This window comes from Plecotus auritus, assembly GCF_963455305.1.
Source record: "Plecotus auritus genome assembly, chromosome: 7".
In the NCBI taxonomy this organism is placed as follows: domain Eukaryota; kingdom Metazoa; phylum Chordata; class Mammalia; order Chiroptera; family Vespertilionidae; genus Plecotus; species Plecotus auritus.
The window spans coordinates 69,256,569-69,275,776 of NC_137774.1; the positions used below are offsets into that span (position 1 = coordinate 69,256,569).

At 45.6% G+C, this 19,208-nt stretch overlaps 1 protein-coding gene across 5 annotated transcripts in view; it reads left to right on the forward strand.

The window, feature by feature from the left end:
- Window positions 1-11,248: 11,248 nt before the first annotated feature.
- The window catches only part of RAB11FIP3 (RAB11 family interacting protein 3), a 106,413-nt gene continuing 98,453 nt past the window's right edge, over window positions 11,249-19,208 (forward strand). For all 5 annotated transcript variants that reach the window (XM_080677710.1, XM_080677711.1, XM_080677712.1 and 2 more), the window contains exon 1: window positions 11,249-11,987. In XM_080677710.1, the coding sequence (XP_080533836.1) occupies window positions 11,379-11,987 (609 nt within the window). In that variant the 5' untranslated portion in view covers window positions 11,249-11,378. The remainder of the gene's footprint in view (window positions 11,988-19,208) is intronic.

Consider the following 19,208-nt stretch of genomic DNA (forward strand, 5'->3'; position numbering starts at 1 on the left):
GTATGAGGAAAATCCTGGCTCCAAGGATAGGATGCACTGGAGCTCCAGGATAAAGCTTGGACCCAGGGCTCTGGGGTCCCTTTTTTTCTCTCACCTTCACCTGGCCCTGTGAGCCAGCAGCTTCCCCTCCCTGCATATCAGCTGTCTCCATGTCTTGGTCCCATTGCCGTGGATATAAGCTGTAATCCAGCTCCTTGAAGAAATATGTATGGTCATTTGGTCAGGTGTCCGGCTCTTGTACATTAAACCCTGGCCAAGGATTGATCACATCATACAAACATGGCAACTCCCACTATAGGCATGGATTTGATTGGAAAAGGACTGCTTTTAGAAAATGTGTGTTATAGCAGACCATCTAGTGTAGGTCCTGAGTCACACCAAGCAAACTCACTAAAGACCAATGTGTAGGCCCTGGCTGGGTAGCTCAGTTGTTTAGAGCAGCGGTTGCCAACCAGTTGTTCGCAGATCACTGGTGGTCCGTGAGGTCTGAAAGGTTGGCAATCGCTGGTTTAGAGCATTGTCCCAATGCCAAGGTGGTGGGTTCAATCTCCAGTTAGGGCACATACAAGAATGTGGCGTGTGTAGCTCAGTGGTTGGAGCGTCAAACCGCTCCAAGGGTTGTGTGTTCCATTCCTGGTCAGGGGTGTGTGCCTGGGTTTCAGATTTGATCGTGTAGGGGGCAACTTGTTGATGTATCTCACATCGATGTTTCTCTCTCTGTGTTTCTTCCCCTTCCTGCCTCCCTTCTTCTCTCTTTGAAAATCAATGGAAGTATATCTTCAGGTGAAGATTACCAAAAATAAAATAAATTAATTAATTAAATTAAATAATAAAATTAAATAAAATAGAAATCCACCAATGAATGCATAAATAGTGAAGCAACAAATTGATGCCCTAACCGGTTTGGCTCAGTGGATAGAGTGTCAGCCTGTGGACTGAAGGGTCCCAGGTTCAATTCCGGTCAAGGGCATGTCCCTTGGTTGTGGGCACATCCCCAGTGGGGAGTGTACAGGAGGCCGCTGAATCGATGTTTCTCTCTCATCGATGTTTCTAGCTCTCTATCCCTCTCCCTTCCTCTCTGTAAAAAATCAATAAAATATATATTGTTTAAAAAAAACAAAAACAAATTGATGTTTCTCTCTTTCAATAAATAAAAAAACAACTTACGTGTAGCCCCTTAAGCTGATAGAGTGTGTGTGTGTGTGTGTGTGTGTGTGTGTGTGTGTACTGCTTTTCAGTGATTGGATGAGTCTCAGGTCTCCCTCTCCGGTGAAACCCAAAGGCCACTTGGGAAATGGCAGAGGTTGCCTAAGTCGGATGATCTACACAGGCTTCCTTGTTATATCTGGGGCCAGGACTTTGCCCAACTCAGCTCTTCAGTACTAGGGACCATGGTGGAGACTGGATCCTTCTTTGGACTTGTTTTTCTTGCTTATGCCAACCCTTGAGCGAAACAGCCCCCAAAGACAGGGCATTGCTACTTTCCTATTTAACACTGGGTTCTGGTTCAGGTCTCTGGAATGAGACCTATATCTGTTTCTCAGGTGACAAACATAATCAGTATGGATTTCACCAAGAGAACTCTAAAAGGATAACATTATTTTCAGGTCTGGAAGATTTTTGGAGTACCTCATCACATCCATTAGTCAGAGTATCTCGATAAGACATTACTTGGCAGGTGTCTGTTGAAGAAGGAATGATAAATATGCAGAATTCAGAATTAACTTTTAACTCTTCCACCATCACATGTAATTTGGACAATTTTTATACAATGGGGAGAAAATGATGCGGATTAGATCTTTACCTCTTTGGAAAATGTGACCTGAGGCCAAAAAAAGGAAGTTCTGCCCTAACCGGTTTGGCTCAGTGGATAGAGTGTCGGCCTGCGGACTGAAAGGTCCTGGGTTCGATTCCCGTCAAGGGCATGTACCTTGGTTGTGGGCACATCAGGGATGTGCTGGAGGCAGCTGATCGATGTTTCTTTCTCATTCATGTTTCTAACTCTCTATCCCTCTCCCTTCCTCTCTGTAAAAAAATCAATAAAATGTATTTTTTAAAAAAAGAAAATTAGGCAGAAATCTTTAATTTTTAAAAAAATACATTTCTTTATTGATTTAAGAGAGCAAGGCAAAGGGAGGAAGAGATAGAAACATCAATGGTGAGCCCTGATGGGTTTGGCTCAGTGGATAGAGCGTCAGATTGCGGACTGAAAGGTCCCAGGTTGGATTCTGGTCAAGGGCATGTACCTTGGTTGCGGGCACATCCTCAGTGGGAGGTGTGTAGGAGGCAGCAGATCGATGTTTCTCTCCCATCCATGTTTCTGACTCTCTATCCCTCTCCCTCTCTGTAAAAAATCAATAAAATATATTAAAAAATAAAATTAAAAAGGAAGTTCTGAATCCACATACAAACTTCTCACTGCCCCTCAGTGCAGTTCCCCCAGTTGTGATTTTGGCTGCAGGACAGATGAGGTGGGTGCAAAATGTGGGCTGTGAAGCGCTCTGGGCAGTGGGGATTAGAGGCGCCTTTCTTCACAGGAAGATGGGAGCAGGTGCCAGCAGCTTCAGAGTGAAATGGTAAAATAGGAAAAGCATCCAAACTTTGACTGAGTCATGAGGAACTATATGGTGTCTTTCAAACTCATTTAATTTTACTCTAAGAAACGTACTTTACTAAATTTGAAAGTGAGAAAAAAGCCTATCCCACTGAATAAAATATCAGTAAACACGAGTGTGGATCTGTGCTCTCAACTGCTGGAGGCTACAGGGGGAGAGTGTGATCTAGATCTATAATTGACTTCTCTTTACAAAATGTGAATCTTGTTTCCAAAATTGTAAAATAAAAATATTTGTGTTTTTTTTAAATATATTTTATTGATTTTTTACAGAGAGGAAGGGAGAGGGATAGAGAGTTAGAAACATCGATGAGAGAGAAGCATCGATCAGCTGCCTCCTGCACACTCCCCACCGGGTATGTGCCCGTAACCAAGGTACATGCCCTTGACCGGAATTGAACCTGGGACTCTTGACTCTGCAGGCTGACGCTCTATCCACTGAGCCAAACTGGTTAGGGCTAAAATAAAAATATTTGGCTGGTGCCTGACCAGAGTGGCTCAGGTGGTTGAGCATCGTCCTGTACACTGAAAGGTTGCTGGTTCGATTCCCAGTTCAGAGCACATACCTGGGTTGCAGGTTCGATCCCCAGTTGGGGCACATCTGGAAGGCAACCCATGGATGTTTCTCTCTCACATTGATGTTTCTCTCTCTTTCTCTCTCTCCCTTCTTCTCTCTAAGGATGTCCTTAGAGAGGATTAGTGAGGATGAAAGAATATATACATTTGGCCAGCAGTTTTTGTTTATAGCTTGATTGATATATACTTGACGTACAATAAACTGCACTTATGTAAATTGTATTATTTGATGAATTCTGACATACATCTTTACCTGTGCAACCATCACAACATTCACAATAAGGAACATACCCATCATCTGCAAACCATTTCCTCCTGTCCCTTGGTAACCATCCCCCCCCCCTTCCACTTCTCCCTCCCCCTTATCCTCAGGTGACAGAGGGGAAGAACTGGTGAGTCATCCAGGATGACAGCTCAGGTCCTGGGAGGGCAAAACCAGCCAGAAAGGGAGTGGCCATGTGGGAGAAAAGGTTCCATGAGGAGGAGGGGAATCGAGAACATCTGGCTGAAAAGTGGAATAGTAGGAAGAGTTTCTGGGCACTCAGCTGGGTCCAGGACCCCTTTTTAGGAGTCCCAGCACAGGCTGTTGGGTGGCGGCGCTCCTTCCTTACCCTGGCCCTGTCACAGGGCAGTCTCTCTCCTGCTATCCATCTCCAGGGCCACCAAAACTGCTCCTGGCCTGCTGCCCCAAACCACCTTGCAGGAGGCTCCCACTTGACCACTGGCTGGCTCAGCCTTGGACATTGTGCTCTGGGACACAGGGCTCTCTACATGTACTGATGTCCAGCCCTACATGGCCCTCAGTGCTCATTGAGAGAAGGAACTGCCACAGATGTATCTGGAACTGTCCCCTTTGGGAGAAGGGCTTCTTTAGACAGCTTCCCAGAGCCTACTCCCCAACTCTCTGATCTGGGTTCCTACTATAACTCCACTTTTGACACAAATCATTTTCAAATATTACAATGAAATGGCTGATAGAGGTGACCTCACAAATACATGGGGAAAGAACAGATAGTGTAGGGGAAACTGGCTCATTAAGTGAGAAACATAAAGTCAGGTCCTTACCTTACATCACATTGAAACAGAAAAACTCCAAGTGGATTAAAGTCCTAGTGTAAAAGGGAATACTATACATTTAGGCAGATATCTTTGAGACTGGGCAGAGGATTTATTTATTTAATTTAAAAAATGTTTAAGTATGAAATTATTAAAATACTAGAGGCCTGGTGCATGAGATTCATGCACTGGGTGGGGGGAGGTGTCCCTCTCGCAGTCCAGGAGCCTCGGGGGATGTCTGACTGCGGGGAGTGGACCTAAGCTGGCAGTTGACATCCTTAGTGCTCCTGCAGAGGTGGGAGAGGCTCCTGCCACCACTGCTGGCTTGTCAGCCATGAGCCAGGCTTCTGGGCTTCTGGCTGAGTGGCGCTCCCCCTGTGGGAGGGCACTGATCACCAGGGGGCAGCTCCTGCTTTGAGCGTCTGCCCCCTGGTGGTCAGTGTGTGTCATAGCGACCGGTTGTTCTACTGTTCGGTCAATTTGCACATTAGCCTTTTATTATATAGGATGTGGATAAGATTTAATAACACTAAAAAAGGACACACCCACATGTTCACCACTAGAATTTGATCCTTTGCCAGGTTCACCAGATCTTGATCCTTGTTTGCTTCCAATCTGTCTGCCTTTAAAGGAAATTAATTTCGCAAGTAGAGTTAAATTTCACTTTTCACTCATTTCCTCTTCTGTCCCCCTCAATATAACTCCCATGCTTGTTTTGGTATTTTTACTACAAATAAAGATGCTTAGAAACAATAGATGTCATTGAGGATGTGTTTTTAGACTCTGCAAAAATAGTATTACACAATTCTGCAACTTGCTTTTTCACTTGTTTTGTAAGTCTGCCCATGGTGATGTGGCAGATGTGGTTAATTCATGGAAACTACTACATAGTATTCCATTACAATAGATTATACCTCCTCCATTCAGCAATCCTTTTTTTTAAAAAAATATATTTTATTGATTTTTTTACAGGGAGGAAGGGAGAGGGACAGAGAGTTAGAAACATCGATGAGAGAGAAACATTGATCAGCCGCCTCCTGCACACCTCCCACTGGGGATGTGCCTGCAACCAAGGTACATGCCCTTGACCGGAATCGAACCTGGGACCTTTCAGTCCGCAGGCCGACGCTCTATCCACTGAGCCAAACCAGTTAGGGCTAGCAATCCTTTTTTAAAAAAATATTTTTATTGCCCTAACTGGTTTGGCTCAGTGGATAGAGCATCGGCCTGTACACTGAGGGGTCCCAGGTTTGATTCCAGTCAAGGGCATGTGCCTTGGTTGCGGGCACATCCCCGGTGGGGGGTGTGCAGGAGGCAGCTGATGGATGTTTCTAACTCTCTCTCCCTTCCTCTCTGTAAAAAATCAATACAATATTTTTTAAAAATATTTTTATTGATTTCAGAGAGGAAGGGAGAGGAAGAGAAAGAAACATCAATGAGAGAGGATCATCGATCACCTGCCTCCTATACACCCCCTACTGGGGATTGAGCCCACAACCTGGGCATGTGCCCTGACCGACAATTGAACTGTGACCTCCTGGTTCATAGGTAGATGCTCAACCACTGAGCTACACCGACCGGGCCAGCAGTCTCTTTATGGAACTATGAAAACCAGTGCTGCAGGAACACCCCTTTCCTGTCTCCTCGTGGACTTCGGAACATCTCCTTCCTGTTTCCTCATGAACCTGTGCATTGGAAGGTATGGAATGGAAGTGCTATATTAGTAATGTGAATTCCCACACTCTGCTAGGATCAGAGTTAATTTTTCCTCTGATTGGTGGAAAATGCTATCTTAATTCATTCCCTTGAGTACCAATATGGTTCAGCATTTTTTTGTGTGTTTATTAGCCACTTGAGTTTCCTCCTCTGGAACTGCTTATTCTATTCATTGCTCATTTTTTTAAGGGGTAGCTGTTATTTTACTGTTTTTTTTTGTTTTTGTTTTTTTTTTAGGACTTCTTTGTGTATTCTGGAAATGAATCCTTTATTGGTTATATCTGTTCTAAATCTCTTCCAAGTTGCTATGGACTGAATTGTGCCCCCAAATTAATTAGGTGAAGCTCTAACTCCCAATTCGATGGTATTTAGAAATGGAGGGTTAGATGAGGTCATGTGTTGGGGCCTTAATGATGAGATTAGGGGCTTTATAAGAAGAGGAAGAGAGAGAAATGGCTCTCTTTCCCAGGTGAGGATACACCTAGAAGGAATACCTCACAAGCCAAGAAGAAAGCTCTCAACAGGAATGAATTTGCTGCCATCTTGATCTTGGACTTCTCAGCTTCCAGAATTGTGAAAAATAAATGTCTGTTGTTTAAGCCACCCAGTGCATGGTATTTGGTTATAGCGGCGTAAGCAAACTAACACACTAGTCTATGATGTATCTTTTGTCAAACAGAAGGCTAATTTTAAAAAATATTATTTTTTTTACTAAAGTATAATTTACACACAGTAAAATTTACCCTTTGTAGTGAGCAATTCTGTGAATTTTGGCAAACACATACAATATAGAACTACCATTACAATCAAGATACAGAACATTTTTTTCACTCCAACAAATTCCCCTGTCCTCCAGTCCCCACTGATCTGATTTTTGTCCCTATACTTTTGGAAGTATTTAAATTTGAATCATTCTTTTCTTTAATAGTTTGCAATTTTTATTCTTCTGTAAGAAATATCCCTGCTCCAAGGTTCTAAGTATGTTTTTCAATGTCTTCTAAAAGTTTTTCTTTCCAACTTTATGCTTTTGATTACTCTGTAATTATTTTTGCATCTGATGTGATAAAGGGATCTAGTTGTGAGGTTTCTGTATAGATAACTGGCGCCAGCTATGGGACAGTCCATCCTTTCCTTAGGATTAGCAAAGCCATCAAGGATAAAACCAATGGGTTGACTACTCAAAATTAAAGATTTCTGCCCTAGCCGGTTTGGCTCAGTGGATAGAGCGTCAGCCTGTGGACTGAAAAGTACCAGGTTAGATTCTGGCCAAGGGCACATGCCTGGAGTTTCAGGCTTGATCCCCAGTAGGGGCCGTGCAGAAGGCAGCCAATCAATGATTATCTCTTACCATTGATCTTTCTTTCTTTCTTTCTTTCTTTCTTTCTTTCTTTCTTTCTTTTTTTAAAAAATATATTTTTAAATATATTTTATTGATTTCAAAGAGGAAGGGAGAGGAAGAGATAGAAACATCAACGATGAGAGAGAATCATTGATTTGCTGCTTCCTGCACACCCCCTACTGGGGATCGAGCCCGAAACCCAGGCATGTGCCATTGAATTGAACCTGGGAACCTCCAGTCCACAGGCCGACGCTCTATCCATTGAGCCAAACCAGCTGAGCTAAAAATATATTTTATTGATTTTTTTTACAGAGAGGAAGGGAGAGGGATAGAGAGTTAGAAACATCGATGAGATAGAAACATAGATCAGCTGCCTCCTGCACACCCCCTACTGGGGATGTACCTGCAACCAAGGTACATGCCCTTGACTGGAATCGAACCTGGGACCCTTCAGTCCGCACTCTGACGCTCTATCCACTGAGCCAAACCCGTCAGGGCTCACCATTGATGTTTCTATCTCTTCCTCCCTTTGCCTTGCTCTCTTAAATCAATAAAGAAATGTGTTTTAAAAAAATTAAAGATTTCTGCCTAATTTTCTTTCTTTTTAAATATATTTTATTGATTTTTTTACAGAGAGGAAGGGAGAAGGATAGAGAGTTAGAAACATGAATGAGAGAGAAACATCGATCAGCTGCCTCCAGCACATCCCTGATGTGCCCACAACCAAGGTACATGCCCTTGACGGGAATCGAACCCGGGACCTTTCAGTCCGCAGGCCGACGCTCTATTCACTGAGCCAAACCAGTTAGGGAATCTGTCTAATTTTCCAACAGAGTTCATGAAGGGGTCACAGGCAAGGAGAAGTTATTTACAACATCAAAAACTGGTAAGGGATTTTTTTTGGTTAATCCTCACCAGAGGATATTTTTTCCATTGATTTTTAGAGAGAGTGGAAGGGAGGGAGGGGGTGAAGGGGAGATAGAGAGATATCTATGTGAGAAAGACACATCGAGTGGAGTGGTTGCCTCCCAAAGGCAGGGATCAAACCTACAACCCTGGTATGTGTCCTCGATCAGGAATCAAACCTGCGACCCTTCAATGCGAGGGCTGATGGTCTAACCACTGAGCACACCAGCCAGGGCTGATGAGGGATTTTATCTGAAGAAAAAGTCAGAGAATCAAATAGAAAAATAAGCAAGTGCTACTACTGGGCAATTCACAGATATAAGATTCAAGTTGGCCAAATACAGTAAGAAACATTAGCATTCAGTAAAGTTTGAATAAGAGAAGATGAGCCCTAGCTGGTTTAGCTCAGTGGATAGAGCGTTGGCCTTTGGACAGAAGGGTTCCGGTTCGATTCCAATGAAGGGCACATGCCAGGGTTTTGGGCTTGATCCCCAGTAGAGGGCATGCAGGAGGCAGCTGATCAATGTTTCTCTCTCATCATGGATGTTTCTATCTCTCTCTCCTTCTCCCTTCCTCTCTGAAATCAATAAAAATATATTTAAATATGTATATATATTTTAAAAAAGAGAAGATGAGATGACATTTTAAGTTTATCAGGCTAGAAATCATATGTAATGTTTACTATAATTTTGGTGTAGTTCCTCCTGATTTAAGAATATGTGCATTAAAAACAATGGATTTGTAATCAAATTGAGCTTTTCCTATATCCCTCCCCCTCCTTTTGTCAGTGGCCAGATCTCACCCAGATGATGGAGAGGCCCTACTTCACCTAAGGTTTCCTGCCCCACTTTCCCTCCACTCCCCTGGCAGGTCCAACAGTGCTGTGCCACACAGCCAGGAATCTGCTGAACCATCTTCCTATTTTTCTCCACAGGCCAAAAGTCACCAGGGAGGAAGGATCAGGAGACCTGCCTGCTTAGAGAGTTCCAAAGAAATGTTTATCCCAAGTAACTTCAAAAGAAAACATTCACAGAGGGAGATTTCCACAGACATTCACTCAGACCCCCAAACCAACCTATGTGAGCTGCACCCAATCCTCCCTTCCTCCTCGGTGTACCTGATACCCGTGCATAGGAGGAGTCAGTCAAAATGGCAAGAGGGGTTGGTTCATTTCGTCTGGAATGCTACCAATAAAAATGTTCATAGGCCACAAAGGGGACACTTGAGGTCTGAATGACTGACCCAGAATTGTCACTTTTAATGTTTCACACACAGAGTCTCTTGAATTGGTCCAAGCTCACCATGCTGGGGTTCCATTTTGGCACATCAGCCAGCCTAAGGAATGCCGAATTTTGGGGCATTAGCAGCAGGAGAAATGCCTATTTCCTTAGGATGGAGCTCTGATATATATTTGTTTATCTCACCCACATTAACACCCTTATTTAGAAAGGCTGACACATTATAACTACCTCTGAAAATTGTATTTGGCCAAAGGCATCAGTCCTGTCCTATTTCGAATTCTTGCCTAAACGGGAGATGATATTTTTTTTCTCTGAACACAGTATCTTCCTGAGTAGAGCAGACAGCTCTTAAAAAAATTGAGAATATAGTTGGGGGGGAGGTGGAATTCCTTGCTTTTCTTTTTTCCAAGGCCAACCTCACAAAATCCGGTACCACGTGTCCTGGGATTTTGTCATGGAATATGACTCAGTTAATGAACACTGTACACTTGGAAACAGAGGTTCAGTTTCCTTTGGTTCTTGCCAAAGCTGCTTATGAAACATATCTGGTTTGGGTGCCCACAGCGTTTAAAAATACCAGTTCACACACTCCCTCGATACATTTCATTGCAGGCTAAATTTAGCACCTCGCCTGGGGCCCGGCAGGTCACCTGCTTCTAACTAGCATGTCTCCACTTTCATGCCTGCTGCAGGGTACTCATGTTCCTGTCTGTCGTCCCGTGTCCTCACTGATGAAAGTGACAGCTAGAGAAACAGATGCTAGCTGTCAAAGACAGCCACGGTGCTGGGAAGGCCTGACTGCAGACTGGCGATCAACACTACATCCTGTGAAAAACACTTTTCCTAGGCTTAAAAAAGATCTGTGTTTAACCACTTGTACCTTCTGTTAGAAGTGAAAATACACAGCATTTTCCGGCTCTCCAACCTTTGGGAAGGGACCGCGCGGACCAGCTCCTGCCTCTGCCAACCTCTGTGCCCACCTCTGTTAACGCCTGCGACCTCTTTGCGCTACCGGCGTCTGCGGAGGGGGTGCGGGCTGCCGAAGGAGCCGGGAGGACACAGCGAGCGCAGGTGCGCCGGTAGGCGGTACCAAACGGGGGCTGCGATCAGAGCTACGCGCATTACCGCCTCCCACTGGGATCGTGTTCTTTGCTTATTCATTTGTGAGAGCGCTTTACGCTCCAGAAGGACTCAACCCCTGTGCGACAGGTGCACTTTTGTTTTTTCGCTCTCTTCTCGCGCAGTTTATTCATCCGCACCGTGCGTGGGTCGGCCGTCCCCGCACTCCCAGGCGGTGACATCATGTACCCGTTTGCAGCCTCCGAAGACAGCCTCTTCCTGAGTCCGAGGGCCGGGATTCAGCCTGGGGCCCGGCAAAGAACCGGAGCATAAGTACCCACCCACCAGGTGGTGACTAGCGCACTCTGCTCCGCTCTCCTGCTGCCCCACCACCCGCCTCTTATAGCAAGTCGGTGAGGGGCGGGGCCGGACAGCGCCGGGGCGTGCTTACGTAAGGCCGGACAGAGGGCGGGGCAAGGGCGGCAGCGTTCGTTTGGGTACCTCGGGCGTCTCATCCTTTTTCCTCACCCTCCTCGGCGTACTCCTCAGCGTCCTCTCTGTCGGCCTCCTCGGTCCCTCGGCCTCACACCGTCCCCGGTCCTCATCCGCGCCCTCCCTGCGCCTGCCGCCATGGGCCGTCATCCGCCGCGCCGCGGGGCCGAGGGCAGCTGAAGCGCGGCGCCAACATGGGCGAGGGCGGAGCAGGGCCCGAGCGCCAGCCGGAGCTGCCCGGGAGCCCCGCGCGCGCACGCCCGCGCCGCCGCGGGGATGCCCGCGCCCGCCGCCGCGCCCTGAGCGCCTTTGTCTGCCGCCCGCGCCGCCCGCCTCACTACTGGTCTCGTGGGCCCGCGCCGCGGCCCGGGTCGCGTCCATGAAGATGGAGCCGGGCCGGTCGGCCTCTCCAACGGGCGGCCCGGGCCCCGACCCGGAGCCCGGCGGACCCGACTGGCCGGGGGCCGCCCCTACGCCCGCCGACCCCGCCCCGCACCCTGGGCTGGGCCCGCGGGACCCTGCCGGCTTGAGCGCCGATCGGGCTCTGGGGGCCTCCTACCTGCTGCCGAGTCAGGCCGCCGGCCCCGGCCCCGGCCCCGATCCCGACCCCAATGGGCAGCTGACCGAACTCGGCCCGCTTTTTTTCTGGACTGAAGAGTCAGAGGATTATGGCTCCCAAAGTTGTCCGGAGAGCGCGTCTCTCCGCGCGCAGGATTTTAGCGACAGCCACCACAGGAGGGGCGAGGTCGACTTCTTCCCTTCTTTACCCTCGCCCACGGTGGGTGAGTTGACGCTGGAGGTGGGTCCCGTGGACACGCACCTGCCCTCGGACTTAAGCCAGACCCGCACACCAGTGAGCGAGCCTGCGGGGTGTGCGGAGGACGGCCCCCGCCTCCGAACCGTGTTCGATGCCCTGGACGGGGATGGGGACGGCTTCGTCCGCATGGAGGACTTCGTCCAGTTTGCCATGGTCTACGGGGCTGAGCAGGTAACTTGGCGAGCGGGTCTGGGCCCGCAGCATGGGAGCCTGGCCCCGGGCGCCTCCTCCGGGCCAACATGGTCTTCTGTGGTCGGGAAATGGACGGTTAGGACCAATGGTCCTGCACGTTCTTTTTATTCACTTATGCCCTTACTTTTGGTTGAATTTTATTAAAGCTTCTTTTTCTCCTTTAAAGAGGTTCTATTCTAGGGAGTCAGATTCTTTCAATACGCCCCCCCTCTACCTTACCCCCCTACACACCTACCGTGCCACAGGAGCTGGATCTTTCCTAAACCGAGGGGAGTTAGGTCCTGGCTTGAGGACAGGCCCAGCTGCCTGATAGATGTGCTCCCTGAATGAAGAAGTGCCTGGCGGTTCCTCCCACTGAGGGCCCAGGTCTGGCTTGGCTGAAGTAATTCATTCCTTCAGATCGCAAAGGCCAGGCTGTGCTTGGCTACTTAAGATCATGCGAATAGACACCGTTTTGGCATTATGTTCTACAAAGACTCATCTTTTATTGTTTGGGAGACAGTGCACACTTTTTTTTTTTAATGTATTGGTTTTAGAGAAGAAGGGAGAGAGAGAGGAAAACATCAACTTAATGTTTTTCCACTTATTTATGCCTTCATTGGTTGATGCTTGTATGTGCCTAGACCTGGGATGGAACTCATAACTTTGGTGTATTGGGAGGATGCTCTAACCAACTGAACGATCCCTCCAGGGCTGGTGAATACAAACTTGAGCAGCACTCCATCAGGGCCACCTCCACATTTGGGAGATGTGAGATGCATAGACAGGCAGCAGTGGGAATGCACAGTGCAGTGTGGCACAGGTACCACACAGTCTCCCGGGGCTGCAACTGCTCCGGGAGAGCAGTCCTTCCCCTCTATCTCAGCACTCATGGAAGTTCCAGGTGACAACAAGCGCGGCTGTGTGTGTTCTGGTAATAGCTCGGTAGACAGCAAATAGGTTACTGGTGTGCACTTTTAAATATTTCACTTAGTAGTAAAAAATCCCTAAAATGCTGATCTTCTAGTTTTTGTATTTTATTGGCTTCTCAACACATGCAGACATTTGTTAAGTGGGTGTTCAAGTGCATATGCATGTTTAAGCCAAGAGATCTTTAAGAAAAGAGGTAAAATTGACATCCTAATATTTAGGGTGTTAGACATAGCATTAAGAACCTTTATGGCCCTGGCTGGGTAGCTCAGTTGGTTGGAGCATGGTCCCCATGTGCCAAGGTTGTGAGGTTTGATTTGGTCAGGGCACAACCAATGAATCCATGAATAAGTGGAACTGCAGGTTGATGTTTCTCTCCTTCCCTCTCTCCCTCCCTCCCTTCGTCTTTCTTTAAAAGTCAGTAAATAAATAAAATTTTAAAAAGAAAGAAATTTAAAAAAAGGAACCTTGAAAAGGGGTCCATGCTCTACCCCCCTCCCCCCATTTGTCCCTTGAGCCCAGGAAGATGTGCATGCTTCTGTGGGCATCAGTGTACTGCTTTTGTTTAGCTCTTAGTTGGAAGACATTGCTCAGATGGGTCTCCTATGTCCTAGTCCAGTCCAGTGGTCGGCAAACTGCGGCTGGCTCGCGAGCCATGGTTTGCCACTCGGTTGACTAATGAGTTTGCCGACCACTGACCTAGACTCTCTATTCCAATAATTACAGGCTGTTATTGTTCCTTGTGATAAGCCCATATCCCAGTGGTCGGCAAACTCATTAGTCAACAGAGCAGCAAACCGTGGCTCCCGAGCTGCAGTTTGCCGACCACTGTCCTAGTCTAATGGGCAGAGAGATATATGGTATAATTTCCTGTATGATTAGCAGGGATTGTAATTGCTGGTCCAAGTTCTTTTGATACTTTTCCTTCTTGTCCCTGGGTCAGAAAGCATCTTGGGCATCCTTGGTTGTGTTTTGCTAGTGTGATGTGTCTTCTCTCCAAGCACACCACACCCTTTCTCATTACACTAAAGATGTTAAAAAAAATACCACATTTGTTCTTTCTTTTTTTTCCCTTTCACCATAACCTGACTTTGATAAAGTACTTTACAGCTTATATCAGGTTCATTTATGTTTTCACTAGATCATCACCACCTTTCTCTGAAGTAGTAATAGGCTTCATTTCACTTTGCAGGTAAGAAACAGAAGCCCAGAAAGTTTAAATAACTCCTAACACCCCACAAACGAAATTGTCAGTGCTAGAGCAAGGACTAGAACAAGGTCTTTTGACATAAAATCTTCAGATGGCTCTCAACTTCTTAGATTTGGTATCTCAAAATATTCCCATGAAGTTTCATCTTACTGACTTCCATAAAATCCTTTCCATTTGAGAAACATCTTTTGTTGTGTTGTGACTGTCCTTATTGATCACAGTGGGAAAAACTTTTGGTTGTTATTTGGGGCTGAACTTTCTTGTAATCACAAAGTAGAAATGAGTCAAAATTCTTTGCTCTGATAGGTCCTGGTGGAATTTTAAATTTGGTGGTAAGGCTTGGGTTTAGTGGGGATAGACAAGTGTAAGGAGGCCTGTGGCATTGCCCCTTCTGTCTGCTCTCCCAGACTGCTCAGGAAGAAGCAGTGTTAGACTTGATCTAAGTACCTGGACTTGTGTGAGCTCCCTGGGATGGTGGAGGAGCAGATAATTCACAGCGTAATGAAAGGTTGACTTTTGTGTGTGTGTAAGCTTTGCTATCCTTTATTATGGTTTAGGCTTGCTTTTCCCAAGTCCATTATAAGAATACATTATAGAGGAGCAAAGAGAAGAAATATTCTCTGATAGTGAAGTAGTTTAGAGAAAAGTGAAGAATTCTACCTCATGATGAATATTTTTAAACTTTTAAATGAAAAGTCTTGAACATACACATAAGTAGAGAGAGAATAAGGCTAGTCTAGTGACCTCCTCCTCCCTACCCCCATCTCCCTGCTCCCTAGCCATTGCTCAGTTTCAATAGTCTTGGTTCATCTGTAAACTCCCCACCCCTGAATTATTTAAAAATATTTTTATGTTTTTATTGGTTTCAGAGAGAGGGGGGAGAGGGAGAGAGAGATAGAAATATCAGTGATGAGAGAGAATTATCAATCGGCTGCCTCCTACATGCCCCCCTGCCCCCCCCCCCCCCCCCCCCCCCCGTCCTTCCCACTGAGGATGGAGCCTGCAACGTGGGCATGTGCACTGACCGGGAATTGAACTGTGACCTCCTGGTTCATAGGCCAACGCTAAACTGGCTGGGCACCCCTGGATTATTATTTTTGATGCACATATGTGACATAGTATTTCATCCATAAATATTTCAGTATATATCTCTAAAAGATAAGAATGCATTTTAAAACATTCATGATTTTTTTGAAAACCCTAGAAACTGTTTAGATAAATTGGATAACAGCAATAAAACCAAAAATTTTTGTACTTTCCACATTGAGATTTCAAAATATTGAGTGCATGAAACTCTTAGACTGGTCACATTACTGTCCTCCATGATAACAAATAGATTATCTTGATTATTTCAAAATTTTCAAAGGTAGCATGTTCAGTATCTTTTTTTTTTTTTTCCTGGTGGAGTAGCTCTTGTTTTTATTGGGTTATCTCTTTTTTTTAAAAAAAAATTTCTTTATTGATTAAGGTGTCACATATTTGTGCTCATCCCCCCATTCCCCTTCCGAACCCTTCCCCACGCATGCCCCCACCCCCTGTTGTCCATGACCACTATGTTCAGTATCTTTTAAGTAATCTGTTTATGAAGAAAACATTTTAAATTATTTAAGTGCTGTAGCTGAAGTTTTAATATAAGAAGCTCCCATTTATAATACAGATGGCTTTTGTGTTCCTCTTCAGCAATGTCATGGTGTGTTTGGATCTCATTACATCCTCTGGTGATAGATCAGGTGTGGTGTAATATAACAGTGTTAGCAGGAATCAGCAGGGGAAAGGAGAAAGAGGTCTACAGTGGAGCTTTCTCGGTGAAACAGGACTCAGATGCTCCCAGGCACTAGTTGTGAACTTGGAATAGGTTTTTAAAAAAATACATTTTTATTGGTTTCAGAGAGGAAGGGAGAGGGAGAGAGAGAGAGAAACATCAATGATGAGAGAGAATCATTGATCAGCTGCCTCCTGCACACCCCATACTGGAGATCAAGCCCACAACCTAGGCATTGTGCCCTTGACCGGAATCGAACCTGGGACCCTTCAGTCCGCAGGCTGACACTCTATCCACTGAGCCAAACCGGTTTCGGCATAGGTTTTTTTTTTAACAGGCTTGACCACTTCTCATCAACACAATTCCTTCATACTGAGAAGACTGATACTTTTATAGTCATCACTAACTCATTATAAAGCAGAAATTATAGAATAAATTATAAGAGTATTGTGGAAAGGATTGGCTTTATTTTTCAAAAGAATTAATTGTAGAGATTATCTTCACATTGTATTATTACCCTAACTTAAACATTTACATTTTGATAGTCATTGATTCTTTCCAGAGAACCCTACATATCGAAGCACGGAATGAATGCCCTTCAGTAACCTTGTAGGCATTGCCTGTCCTCTTCAGTACAGTACTTGCATAAGTAGGCTGCTGAGGGAAGTGTTGATACTCAGGTCTCCCTGCTTTTCATTCCTGTACCTCTGCTGGTAGGAGTTGGAAGTCCCTAGGGACATTTGGCTGCACTTTTTGTTTATTTTGGCTGCACCTTTTAGTTGCTTCAGTGTCTTTTCCAGTTTCTACTCTAGCCTTGAATTTAAGTCTGTGTGAGTGTGACTGTGCGTGAGAGAGAATGAGTGCTTGTGTGAGCTAGTGTGTGTGAGAGAATGAACCTAGTATGTGAGAGCAGGTGCATGTGGGAGCTTCTGTTTTGTGTGTGTGTGTGTGTGTGTTTGTATGTGTACCTCTTGGTCTGTATGTCAGATGAATTGGTAAAAGACAGATAATGTTTTTTGTTTTTTTATAATAATAAATCTTTATTCTTCAGATTATTACAATTATTCCTCTTTTTTCCCCCATAGCTCCCCTCCACCAGGTTCCCACCCCACTCTCTGCCCTTATCCCCCCCACTGTCCTCATCCATAGGTGTACGCTTTTTGTCCAGTCTCTTCCTGCACCTCCCACACTCCTTTCCCCCTGAGAATTGTCAGTCCACTCCCTTTCTATGCCCCTGATTCTATTATATTCACCAGTTTATTCTGTTCATCAGATTTTTTAATCACTAGATTTTTAGATTCACTTGTTGATAGATATGTATTTGTTGTTCATGATTTTTATCTTTACCTTTTTCTTCTTCTTCCTCTTCTTAAATGATACCTTTCAGCATTTCATATAATACTGGTTTGGTGGTGATGAACTCCTTCAGCTTTTTCTTATCTGTGAAGCTCTTTATCTGCCCTTCAATTCTGAATGATAGCTTTGCTGGGTAGAGTAATCTTGGTTATAGGTTCTTGCTATTCATCACTTTGAATATTTCTTGCCACTCCCATCTGGCCTGCATAGTTTCTGTTAAGAAATCAGCTGACAGTCGTATGGGTGCTCCCTTGTAGGTAACTAACTGTTTTTCTCTTGCTGCTTTTAATATTCTCTCTTTGTCTTTTGCTCTTGGCATTTTAATTATGATGTGTCTTGGTGTGGTCCTCTTTGAATTCCTTTTGTTTGGGGTTCTCTGCGCTTCCTGGACTTGTAAGTCTATTTCTTTCACCAGGTGGGGGAAGTTTTCTGTCATTATTTCTTCCAGTAGGTTTTCAGTATCTTGCTCTCTCTCTTCTCTGGCACCCCCATAATTCTGATGTTGGTACGCTTGAAGTTGTCCCAGAGACTCCTTACACTATCTTCCTATTTTTGGATTCTTTTTTCTTTTTGCTTTTTCAGTTGGGTGTTTTTTGCTGCTTTGTATCAAATCTTTGACTTGATTCTTGCGATCCTCTAGTCTGCTGTTGGATCTCTGTATATTATTTTTTATTTCAGTCAGTGTATGCTTAATTTCTAGTTGGTCCTTTTTCATATCCTCGAGGGTCTCACTAAATTTATCGGCCTTTTCTAGAAAATTCTTGAAAAACCTTATAACCGTGGTTTTGAACTCTATATCCAGTCATTTGCTTTCCTCCATTTCTTTCATTTGTGACCTGTTTCTTTGTCTCCACATTTTGGCTGCTTCCCTGAGTTGATAGAGTGGCTTTGTGTGCTAGGTGTCCTATAGGGCCCAGTGACTCAGCCTCCCCAGTTACCGGAGGTGGACACTCTTGGTGCACCCCTTTGTGGGCTGTGTGCACAGTCTTGTTGTAGTTAAGCCTTGATTGTTGTTGGTATCACTGGGGGGAATTGACCTCCAGGCCAATTGGTTGTGAGGATCAGCTGTGTCTATGCTGGGAGAACTTCTGTGCTGGAGACACCCTTATGAGACAAGACTTGCTTCAGTGGGGCTTTGGTGTTCACTGAGTCTGCCCCCTGAGTGTGTTCCTTATGGATCTGAGGAGTTGTAATCTGGATGGTCCCACTCTGACCCCTGGGTACATTGGCTCTTGGATCTCCAAGGAGGTGCTAATTTAGCCTCTGCCTGAGGCCACACAGCAGGAGCTAAGCGGAGAGGTTTGCAGATTCCTCTTCTTTGTTTGGGTTTTGGAGGTGCCCAGATGAGGCCCAGCTGTGAAGCAGTGCAAGCTGCTGTGGAGCCTTGGGCCTTCTTTTGGATGTTTTGGGTCTCACTGACTCAGCTGTATGTAAGTTTAAAATTCAAAGGACCAGGCCATTCATATGCAAAAGCCTCTGTGCTCAGCTTGCAGAGGATGGAGTCTCATGGCAGAGCAAACAGCTATGGCCTTGTGGTGTGGGATTATAGGGCGGGGCAAACAGAGATGGCTTCCTGTCAGCCCTGCCTTAAGAGTCCCCTGAGTCTCAGTGTCCCACGGTAATTGCTACAAGCACCTCTGAGAGAAAGCCGCCCTCGAGTTTTGCCTGCTGCCAGACAGTCCATTTCTCCCCGTATGAGTCTGGGTCCCCAGAGTCTTGCCCGGAACTGGAGTTCAGAGCTGTCGGGAGCTTTTGTCTCCCGCCTGATTGAGAAATCCAGCCGTGTACTCAGTTGCCAGCCGTCTCAGCGCGTGCGTGCCTCCGTACCTCTGCCTTCCACAGCTCCTGTAAGTCTCAGTATGCTTTTCTCTTTCCTTCTAGTTGTAGAATTTCCACTCAGCCAGCCTTCCTGTGGTTCTGGATGATGTCTGTTTTGTCTTTTAGTTGTAGTTTTGAAATTGTT